We start from the raw sequence: 12,593 nt of genomic DNA, 5'->3' as shown, positions 1-12,593 counted from the left end.
GAGCAAAGCTCCTTCCATACCAGAAACTGAACCATCATCATAATCAACCTGCTTTGAGTTGGTATTGTTGCGTTCAAGACTATTTCTGTTGGTACCCTATTGACTGGTACGGTTAGCCCTTGCTGACTGTGTAGCTGATTGTATAGAACTATAGATGCAATGTGAATAAACCTTTGTATTTTTCTAAAAACAAATAGTCATGAATCTCTTCTTTCAATTTGACCCCTGAAAAAACTCAGACTATCATACATACCCTCCGAGTTTTTAAACTCCAGGCAACTAATTAATTGAACTGATGTGCAAAGTACAATTTTATTTGAGGTTCTTTGAAGAGCGTGGGTGGAAAAATTAATGTTGTTCGTAAATAGGTCGAACTTAAAATTATGAGATTTTGTAGGGTTACAGATAAAATATTTTTTTTCTTAAAAATGAGAATTTTAAAATGTTTACCCTCAAGGAGCCTTTTTCTTCAGTATTTTTACTTCCTGTAATTTTTTTCTTTTGAAAGTTATAGGTATCAAATAGGAAGAAATTCTTGTGAATCTCTCATGTTTGTAAACAAGCAATGGAACTTGTATCGTTGAATTAACATCGAGATTTGCTCTGCACAAATCTTCACAAAATCTAACAGTCCATAACGCCCAAGTATCATATTCTCTCCTGAACAAAACATGCTCATGAGAGAAAGTGGGATCATTATTTACAACAATAACAAGCATTTAACCATATTTGCATCGTAAAAACCAACATTTCACCAAACTTGATACATTACTGAATCAAATTAACTCAGCAGGATGCTTTGAACAAGGAAAAAATAGAAGATAAAAAAGAAACAAACATCATAATGATGCCATTTATTTCTCTAGAAATTGAGAGGATCCAAGGAGACAATACCATTTTCGCATCGGTTGCAAAGGAAAACCTGCGGGATTTGATCAGTGTCTGATACCCCGACACACCTACTGTGTTGCCAAACTTCACATATATCACAACAAATCAACCTCTCTCCATCTTCATCTCTTGCACCACACATGCAATTCACCACAATGTCATTCCCTCCTTCGTATATCCCGTTGACATCAGTATGCTCTATACTTCCCTCAGTAACAATAGAATCTTTCGAGCTGATCGAATCATAGACCAAGTATGAATCTAAACCTCCATAACCGATTATCGACTCAGCCACGAAGTTATTCAAACCCATATAAATTTCTCTAAAACATCTTTGCACCTCCAATTTTAGCTCCCCAATGGTTGCATTGTTGGAGACTGTGACAATCTCATAACAAGGCAGTTGTTTCATTACTGGATTTTTCCCTCCATTTCTCACACAAATAGTGCAATTTAAGTTAATGCAATCAAGATTAGCAACCTCCTTTTGCTCTAAATCTTGTGATTGGTAATCTTTAACAAAATGTTTAGTATCCATAACCATTCTTGTTGCCACTCGCATAGCACCCAATGCGCCATTGGGATGTACTGCTTTTCCGGCCTCGACAAATATTTGCCGGTACAAATATGACAAGTCTCTTATGACTTGTACCCTCGTCATTTGCAACCTAACCCTCATTCTTCCATTATTGCCATTCACATTAGGTGGCAAAACACTAGAAAGATCTTCCAAACAATACTCCAAAACTTTTGTCACTGGATTAACCATCCTCCTTACAATATAATTCCCGACTATGTGGTTTCCGAGCGACTTCAGCACAAAATCTAAAAGACCTGTATCGCCAATATAAGTTCGAGCTGTGTCCCTCACCTCTTGCCTTGTAACCCATCTCAGCTCAGACCTTTTGAGTGCTTCAACTATCACACGTGCAGCCATCTCCACACGTTTGGCCGACCAACGGCTAGTGTTTTCTGATATTATTCCACTGTAGTCCATGGGAGCTAGAGAATTGAACGGCAATCTCGACTTGAATTCAAGCATGAACTTGAACAATTCGCCGAGCGTAACCAATTGCTGAGTGCTAATGGCCTGATACTTTGCAACGATGAAAGGGATCTCTCTGCTCCGACGAGCGAGTTGAGGTACCAGAAGGTGAAGTGGGAAGGATTTAAGGGTTTCCAATGATTCGCTGTACATTTCATATGTGACAGCATATGTTGGTCGTGCAAATTCATATCCCCACTGGTTGAACCAGGTCTTGCCATAGGCCACACCATAGAGCAACCGCAAGTGCATGTTGTCCTTTTTTGCTATGTCAGAGAGGCTTACTTTCCTGAAATAGGGATGATGTAACAGTATCAAAGTATACATAAAACAGTTAAATTGATACTGGTATGAATAATTGGTATTCTTTCTTTGATCAGCTGGATGCTAACCGGTTATACTGGTCCATTAATTAACAAAAGTAACTTTACATAACTGTAGCAACTGGAGAAATTTCATCCCTTTTCTTTCTTTCTCTCATAGAGGAATTTCATGTATACCTTTGAAATTGTACAATTACATGTTTGCTATTTCGAAACAGAATATCATGATCCCTTTTAAGTTTTAAGGCTTTCAATTTTATTTACCCATAATAATTTTATTAAATCCTTGTACAAGAATTCATGTTATAAAGATATATTTTGATTAATTCTCCCAGAAAATTTGAAATATCCAATTTTCTGCAATGACTGTTACGGAATGTTAATAAAGGAAGCAAAATAATATGAGAATAATTTGTTCGAACGATATAACATGATTAAAATTTCCTTTTTGATTTTCTCCTAACTTTAAAACAAAGAAGATAACAAATTTTTGATAAATCTGACACTCATTTGCATTGGAAGCGTTTTGTTTTGTTTGCATATTCCTGTATGCATTTGTTTTATGTGGTTAATGCATACGGATAGGCCATTTCGATCATATTTAACTCAAATGATCCTCATTTGAACCTATAAAATAATACATTGGTAAGAGATATATATATGTACTATTTTATTGAAAAAAAAATGTATTAAAACTAAATATTGTTCTTTCTTTTTTAAAGTTAGATGAAGATGATTTACATATTTCATTTATATGAGTTGTATGAAAATTTCGGTTGTCCGACCTCTTCAAAACTAAAAAAGGTACATTAATTTGCATTAGAAACTAAAGGAATATTTTGTATTTATAGTATATCAAATCAGGAACAGGGCTACTAGCTAGAAAATTAAAATTTACATGAGAAATATAGATATATAATTCCTTTCTTTAGAACTTGCGTGATGAAAAACAGAATTGACGCTAAAATAATTACCTTACGCATAAAGCAACACAAATTCGGTCCCAAATTTCAAGCAGTTGGTGGCCTGAAACAAACTCGGAACCTCCTGAAAAGCCATTGATGGACAAGAGGTGCCCAAACCCATTCAAGTGCACCACTCCGTGCAATAAATGTTGCATCTCGATGAAGGGACGAGGAGCTTGTATCATAGTTTCCTTTCGGGGAAGAACAAAATGAAACCGCTTATTGCAAATTAGGTGTTCACCCCATCCTACATCAAAATAAAGGAACTATGCTATATTATTAGAAATGATTGACTGAGCTTCATACTAGAGTTTGAGTTTGCTATTGTTGTGCATGATATATACACAAGCATGAATTTAAGAATGTTTACAGGTGTACATGTATAACAAACTAGGTACAAAGCAGTGAAATGTTTACCTAACACAAAAGTGTAATACCTTACAGCACCAACATATTTAGATAATTAATGACCTACTGCTACATCCTAGTTAGTATAGTTTTAATTGGTTGTTGCCTGAAATAAATATAATAGGAACAAGTTATATAACAAATCACACAAACAAAGATCCCAAAATGAAATGCCATACCAATAAAACGACAGTAGCGACACTGACGACATGATGACTTCTTAACATCCTCTTCCACAACAATCAACCTCACGGTTGTTGGAGGATGTCTATTGAGCTCTAGTTGAAATGACCAAAATTTTGCTTCTCCATGTGTACCAGTCAACTCAGCACTGCCAAACCCAAGAAGGGTTTCAATATTCTCTCGAAATGACAAGCCAGTAAAACGGGTCGGGTAACCCGGTTCACAGAATGACTCGAATCTGAATATCACCTCGCCTCGCTTTCTCTTTGGCAAATTTTCTAGGTTAAGAACCATCATAGGCCTCATAGTTTTATCACAACCAAAAAAAAATCTGTGTGTATATATTGTTGCTTGGCTCAAATCCAAATATTCTACTCACACTTCTAGTGCCTAGTAATTAGTTTTTTGCTGGCGTTATAAGGTCAACAACATTCTGTCTTATATCATAATGAGAGACATTACCTTGCTTTCAGCATGATCAAAATCAATTAATAAATTGGAGAAAACTTCGGTATTTTAGTTAGATCACAAGGCATGAACGTGTGATGGAGGAGAATTAGTGCAATTATTTATTGCAACATGCCTTCTATGGGTGGTAACTGGCAACATTTTCATGAAAGGCAAAATTATGTTAGAAACAAAAGGGCCATTAAATTGAATGAAGGATCCTTATTGGGCCCTACCTGCCCAAACCAAGATACAGGCTGAGCTATAGTGATTACAAGCCTAAATTAAGGAGGTGAAAATTTGTTATCCTTTAGGGGTGTTCAAATGGTCAGTTTGATTCAAACCAAAGTAAAGTGATCAAATCAAAATTTTCTTCGGTTTTCAAAAATAGAATCAAACCGAATCGACTAAACCTATCAACCGATTAAGAACCAAACTGAACAATTAAAGTTCAATTTGGTTCGGTCTGGTTTAGTCGAAATGAATACATTGTCATACACAACAATTGAAGTTCGGATTGATTCGGTCCGGTTTGGTTTAATGAAATCATTATAATACTAATAAAAATAGAGTCAAACCAATAAAACCAGTTAGTTCAGTTTAGTTGGTTTTGAAAAGTCTAAACCGAACCGATCCATTTAAACCGAAATTATTCAAAATTTCAACCGAACTGATCCATTTAAATCAAAAAACCGATTCATTTAAACGGAAATTTTCTGGTTTGGTTAAAAACCAAACAAACCGAACCGTTTGAACACCCCTATCCTTATTTGACTTGGAGAGCATAGCTTTTTTTAATAACAGTCTTGTAATTAAATATTTTTGCGACTGAGTCCCTCCCAAGGTCTACAAAAACAATAAATAATAATTGCATAGTGTAATTTACTAAATTATCATAATGACCAAAAAAACTGAAAGTGTTAATAAGTGTGATTTGAGGCTCTCCCTATCCAAAGCAGAACAAAAACTAGAGATTCATTTACTCTGACGAAAAATTCCATCAACTCGCATTCAAATTCGAGAAAATTATATGCCTCAGGATCACATCTCCCGCTAATTTTTTTCATTAAAATAAAGGATAATTACTACTTGAACTCGACATGTTTAAAAACACTATATTTAATAATATAATACATAAAATTTTAAGTATGAAATTCTTATTTGGTAGTATGGAACTTTGAAACAGGGGTGACAAAATTTGATTCGATCTGAAGGATCTGCCTGACCTGAATCCAAACTCAATTCGATCCGATTATTTTGAAAGTCAAATTAACCCGAACCTGACGTCCATTTAATATTTATTGCAACAAAACCTATCAAATTAAAAAAAAAAAATCACTCTTCTTCTGGAAATAGACCTCCTACTGGCTATGGCAGAGCCGAACATCTTCGTAGAAATTTTTTTGGAGATACTTACGGGCATACTACACGAATGAGACAGTATCCGCGAGGGTAAAAAATAACTATCCGTGAAAGAGTATACTGACAGTATCGCTCGCAAATACTATTATATATATAAAGTCTAAATTGCTACTGGTAACACTTCGACCGAGGTGCTTACAGGGTCATATTTTAGTATTTGATGTTCAAACAACAAATCCAAACCGTTACATGTTAAATCTATATTAAAATTTACTTGGAGACCAAATTTTACATTTTTTGGAATTTTTTTACTATTTATTAAGCTGGTTTGAAAACCGCTGTTTTTAATGCTGCAGAAATTTACTGAAAACAACGGTTTTCAAACCAGCTTAATAAATAATAAAAAAATTTCAAAAAATGTAAAATTTGGTCTCCAAGCATAATTTAATATAAATTAAACACCTAACAGTTTGAATTTATTGTTTAAACATCACATAATAAAATATAGCTACGACAGCACTTAGCTGAAATGTTACCGACAGCAATTTAGCCACACTCTATATATATATATATATATATATATATATATGCGAGGAGGAGCCTGAAAATGTTATGGAGATGTTAACATGTATTTTCATTTATTTAAGTGGACTTAGAAGAGGGGGGGAAACACTAGAAAATTGGGCGCAAATTGTTAAGAGTTTAATTTTGTTTCTAGTTGATGTGATTGAGCTATACCTATAGGTCCTATACCTAGGGGGGCTAGCTACTAATTAATTTATTGAAGTTTGATGATTGGCGGGGCCCATTTACCTCGTTAAACTAATTTGGTACTTTACAAATTAATCAATTTTAAATAATGGTCAGTTAATCTAGGGTCGTGGGTAATTAGACAGCTCTGCACCAAATGCGTTAAAGGACAGGTAGCTTTGGGCCAATACAAGCTTAATCTATTAATTAATTTTACCAATTTGTGGTTTCATACAACATGTAATGGCTTCCAACGATTTTATGCATGGTTTTCCATAATTTGCTCAAGTCATGGCTATCACAGTTTAAAAACCATGCAAAATTGTCATAAATATATACCAGTGCATTCAGGGTATGTTTGATTGGGTTGAGAATATGTTATTTTTTAAATTATATTATTTGAAATAACCTATTTGACGTTTGATTGAGATTTAGCTATTCTACTTATTTTTATTTTGCAACAAAACATACTCTCAAATAACATAAGTCGTTTAGTATATCCAAATACTATTCGATCGATAGATAGTGTAATTATTTTTAGCTTGACAAAATAATGACACATCATTTATTTTAAAATTAACTATTTGTATACAATAGATATTATTTATAAAATACTACTCAAGTATATTTCATCAATAGATAGTGTAATTATGTTTAGCTTGACAAAATGTTTAGCTTGCTCGATTTCAATTTGAATAATGTTCGAGTTTGACTCGTTCGATTAGACTTTTAACTAGTTTAGTTCGAACATGATCGTTGAAATTAAATTCTTACAGTTGGATCATTCAAGTTGAATAAAATTAACTTCAATGTTTCAAAATATCATTTTTTTTAGTTATGACATTACTGAGAGCTTTATTTTTACTTTTATGAGAATTATTATATATAACATAAAATTTCTCATCCAATTCTTTCAAGTCGAGTTTCTCTCGATCTGTTATTAATCCTTTAAAATTTGAAAACACATTATTCAATTCGGAATATCTAGCAATCAATATAATTCAAATACTCATAGTTTTAAATATAAATATATTTTTTAATAAAATTTATCATAAGGTCAAAAAAATATTGATAATAAAATATATTTACAAAAGAATAATTATTAATTATTTTACAATTTTTATAAATAGTACAAAAATGAATTAAATAGTTAAGACTTAATCCCATCGAGTACAATTCTAAGTTCAAATCAAACACAGCTTTGTTAGCTCGACTGAATTCAATTTAAATTTAATTGATCAGTTCGACCTCTAAAATCAAAGTTAAACTATAATTAAAATTGCTATTCAATCTTGACTCATTTACAACTTAATACAGTGTCGTGTTGTGTTGTGCCATAACTAATACACTGTGACTTTGGTTTCATACCGTGTCGTGCTATAATCAAGTTATTTTTTCACGTGCCGTGACCAAAATGTCAATAGGTAATCACGGCACACAAATGGTTACGCCACGTGAGTCACGTTGTGCCCAAACGTGCCTCGCGTGATTTGTGACCATTTGATCATAATTTAAGTTATTTCATTCAATATTCACTATTGATCAATATCTAATGGTCCTAATTACACGTGACTCGCGTGACCACGTACTGTGTCGTGACTAAATTTTTCACGTGACGTGTCGTGTCAAAATTTTAAAAGATAATCATGACACACAAATAATCACGGCATAAAATATGCAAATTACGGAACGCACTGTAACCGTGTCATTCCGTAACCGTGTCAGCTCTGCCGTGCTATTTTTTCCACTCTGTGTACATGCATCAGTAGCGGTGAGGAATGACGAATTTTGGACAGCAATTGGTGTCGTTGGGCCCGAAAAGATATATTATATGTGAAAAAGATTGAGAATTAGAAAAACGAGGTAGCTCCAACTATAGCCGAGACAAACGAGACATCAGCTAAATATATATTATTAAAATCGAGGTAGTTAAATCTCCATCCACCACTGTCGAGCATTGTTCTATGGAAGCTTTAAAGCTTCAACAAAAATAAACCGTTCATATATATATTATTACTTTGCTATATCAAGCTAAAAGCTAGCTAAGAAACTTCCTCCATATAATTATGTTGCTTAATATCAAAGATGTTTTTTTCAAGATGACTTAAGTAGTAAGTTTCAGTCTTGAGTCAAACAAAGAATAATTGGAGTCATCTTATTAAATATTATTTAAGTTATTTTTATTTGATTGGGGTTTTGTTACTAAAATTATTGAGTAATTTAATTAGGGGGAGATAAATAATGATATAAATGTATATATGTTTTTGATAGTGAGTTTAATTTACAGGTTGAGTAAGTATGGAATAAATAATTAATCTGTCTAAGAAGGTGGTTTAATTAACTTATTCTGTTCTAATTTTATCTTATTCTCAATGTGTTATTCCTCATTTGACAACTTAAGAGTAGAATAAGTTTCTTACTCCATCTAATCAAATTAAATAGACTAAATTTCTAAAATTCTAGTCATGTATTAATTGGACGAATCTCGAGTAAATAAATAAACTCTCTGAAAACCACATATTTTACATTATGTTGCATATATATTTTAAAGAAAAATTCTAATTAGATGCGTGTAAATTTTAAATTATATATATTATAAAAGTAGATTGACAAGGATCATGTTTATAAAAGTAGGTTGATAAGGACGAAAGCGGATTCGGTCGTGAAGAGAGATGAGAAATGATATATTAAGGTGTTTAAGAGTGTAAATAAGTAGGATTAGATTATTAGAGTACTTTAAATGAATTAATGAAAATAAAAGAGTTTAGATTTAGAAATTAGAGTCATTTGACTCTTTATAAACAATGTTGTAAATAACAATATGCGCTTGTGGGATGAACAAGTACCGCCAAGCGATTAAACGAGATTAATAAGCAAAATCGGGAATAATCGACCAACTGTAGGAAAAATCTGTGACGAATTGGGCGCTACCAACGACTAATCGACCAATTAATCGGCTTAAACAACTCTTTTTTACAACACTGGTTATAAATATATTTTTCTATCAATAAAATTGTTAATATATATTTAAAAGCACTAATTTTAAAAAAAAAAAATCATGTTTATTAAGTTGGATAAGGCATTACAAATTTGAATTGATGCATGAATCATGAATGCATATTTTATCTAGACAGCTCTAAATTTGAAAGTCCATTTCCAAAGAAAATTTAGTATGATATTGATAAACTAATTAGATGACCTCTTTATTAAATACGGTCTTGTGGGTGTTGAGTTCAAACGTCCCTTCATCACTATATTAATTATAAACATACAATTTTAAATTAAACTAAGATGAATTAAGATAACAAGCAAGCGCGAAAGGGACCTAACTGATAATATTTTATTTCTTCAGGGCCCAAATGAGAAAAGCAGAGAGAAGAAAGACGAAAAGGGTTGAAGATGAGTAGATGTCTAGATGACAACATGACGACGCGTTTGTAAAAGAAAGGGACACTATGACGTTGTGTCCGTTAGGTTAATTATATTATTTGGCATTTTGTATTTTAAGCGCTTTTCTACAGGAAGAAATAGTGGGGACTGAAAAGAGAACAAAAAATGCAGGAAAGTCCTCCCAACTTTTAAAGCTATATATATGTTGACTAAATAATAAAATTTGATCAGATGTTAATTATATAAAGCAACCGCCTTATATTCAGATGTGACATATTGGAACTTTTAATAGTTGGCTACAAAGTTATTGGGATAAATTTCGCTGAAGTTCACTGAATTTTGTTTTTTGTCATAAATTAATTATTTAAATTTGATTTGTTTCAATCAAGTCAGTGAATTTTTCATTTGTCTCAATCAAGTGATTACTCTATAACTTTTATATCCAAAATGCTAACGGAATATCCTCATTCCATTAATATTTTGAACGGAATATATAAGCATATTTCGTTAGTATTTTGGGCAGAAAAATTATAGAGTGACTTGATTGGGACAAATGAAAAATTCAATGACTTGATTGGAACAAATTAAACTTAAGTGAACAATTCATGACGAAAGACAAAGTTCAGTGACCTCCAGAAAAGTTTACCCAAGTTTTTTAGAAGTTGAAACTAGTTCCATAAATAATAAAAAAAACAAACACACATAATTGTTGTTGTGTCCGTAATTTTTGTTTCTCTTCAACAGTTAGTTACTTTTGTTAAAAAAAATTGATTTTATGTAGGAAATAGTGAGAACGGAACTAAAAAGAAAAGAAAATGCAGCGAGGTCCTTCCAACTTTTTAAAGCAATATGTTGACCAAACAATAAAAAATTTGAGTGTTAAATTAAATTAAGCAACCACTTGTTGTTCAGAGATGTGACATACTGGAACTTTTGATTAGTTGGCTAAATTTTTTTAGATTTAGTTCAAGCTAGTTACTTTTAAAAACAAAACACTATTATTGATGTTGTGTGTTCCTAATTTTTCTCATTACTTTGTTAAAAGAAAGTGTGTATTTTTTCAGATTCATTTACAATTTTGTTGTGTCATGCATGTGTGAATGTTCTATCAATTATTAATATAGTATGTATAAATTTAAATTAAACAAACTATAAAATTTATATTTATGAATAAAAATACATAGATAAATTATACGTCAATTAGAAGAAAAATACCCCCGATACTAATTAACAACTCTCTTGTTATAAGGTCATTGTCTTCATAAAGAGTAAGGCTTAGATGCTATGAATAGTATAAAGCCTTCCGTACTACGGTCTTAAAAATCTATTGTATAAATTTCGAACTTCGATTTAAGTACGTAGCTCAGTAAATTGTTTATATAATGAACTTGTAGAATATCAATTTTTACTATTTTTGAATTTTTTTTTACTATTTTTATGATTTATAAAAAATGACAAAAAATAGCCTAAAACATTGACATTTTTTTACTTTTAAGCCATTTTTATCATCTATTATAAATCATAAAAAATAGTAAAAACAATTCAAAAATAGTAAATTAGTATTTTATAAATTTATTATATAATCAATTTAATGAGCTACTTAAGTCGAAATTTGAAGTTTATGCGATAAATTTTTAAGATCGTAACACTATCCATAATACCTAAGTCTTAGTCTTCATAAATGTTAAAAGAACAAAATACAAAGGGTCTTACACGAGAATAAAATTGTAATAATTTTCTATGCCGCCGCACTAAATTTATTATGATACTCTAGCTAGCCTGTATATATATATATATAGGTGGTTTTATCTGAACAAGTAAGAGACATCATGGGCTTATATTATTTGAGGAAGAGAATTATAAATAATAAAAAATGCATGCATATAAAATTGTTACTGCCTTCAATAGTCATGACATGATGACAAATTCAGTTGTTTGATTGGCGGAAACAAATATATTTTGCCGCAAACTTTTACAATATAACTTGCTGCTTGTTGACTTAAATTGGACCAATGTGATTCTGGCAACAAGAACAGTTTCAATTGGATATTTAATAACAGAAGCATAAGTTAACCCGTGACAATAATTCTTGCTACTCTTTGAGTCAAACTAAGCTACTAACTAGTATTAGTGGCATGCACATGACATGACATGTGATTATACATTTCAACTCCCCAAAATGTTAACGGTGTTGCCATTTAATAGGCTAGTGTATGTGCTATTTTTTTACTTTTTTTTTAGGAGGAAGGATAAAAAAGAAAGACCAGAAAACAGAGAGTGTGGGTGGAGCTACTCTAGAATTCTTTCTTCTGGTATTTGCAATTATTCATACACAAGAATGAAACAGTATTCGCGAGAATATTCGTGAGAGTATCGTCGCAAATATTCATGTCGGTAATATTGATACATTCAGTAAAAACACTTTTCTGCCGGTGTACCTTTGCGGATAATTACTTTTTATCCTTGCAGATGTTTTTCTTTCTTCTAGTAAATTTACAATTATTCACTCAAAAGCAGGCTTCTAAATAGCTAGCTATAGTGGCGCTATAGCTACGCTATAGCTTTTTCGGACCATAAACGCTAAGCTATGAGATAAAATTGCGCTAACTCAGCTACGACCGCTATAGCTATAATAGCTGACCGCTATTACCGCTATATGAGACCCGCTATAGCTACCGCTATGCTACATGGTTTTTTTTTTTGCAATTTATATGGATTTCTGTACTAATATTCTTATTTCTAATGCTACATGGTCTTCTACGATAAGTATACTAAACCAAATTATATGCTTCTATTTTTATTTGTGATTTATTCTATCATTCTATATCG

At 31.9% G+C, this 12,593-nt stretch overlaps 1 protein-coding gene across 1 annotated transcript; it reads right to left on the bottom strand.

The window, feature by feature from the left end:
- Positions 1 to 862: 862 nt before the first annotated feature.
- On the bottom strand, positions 863 to 4,121 carry MS1 (RING/FYVE/PHD zinc finger superfamily protein). The gene is made up of 3 exons (XM_078323508.1): positions 3,812 to 4,121; positions 3,234 to 3,471; positions 863 to 2,225 (listed from the first exon to the last, which is right to left on the bottom strand). Exons 1-3 carry the CDS (start codon positions 4,119 to 4,121, stop codon positions 863 to 865), a joined length of 1,911 nt encoding a protein of 636 aa, XP_078179634.1.
- Between the last annotated feature and the right edge of the window lie 8,472 nt (positions 4,122 to 12,593).

This window comes from Carex rostrata, chromosome 22, assembly GCF_964058835.1.
Source record: "Carex rostrata chromosome 22, lpCarRost1.2, whole genome shotgun sequence".
In the NCBI taxonomy this organism is placed as follows: Eukaryota; Viridiplantae; Streptophyta; class Magnoliopsida; order Poales; family Cyperaceae; genus Carex; species Carex rostrata.
This window is presented reverse-complemented; position numbering and strand designations above follow the sequence as displayed.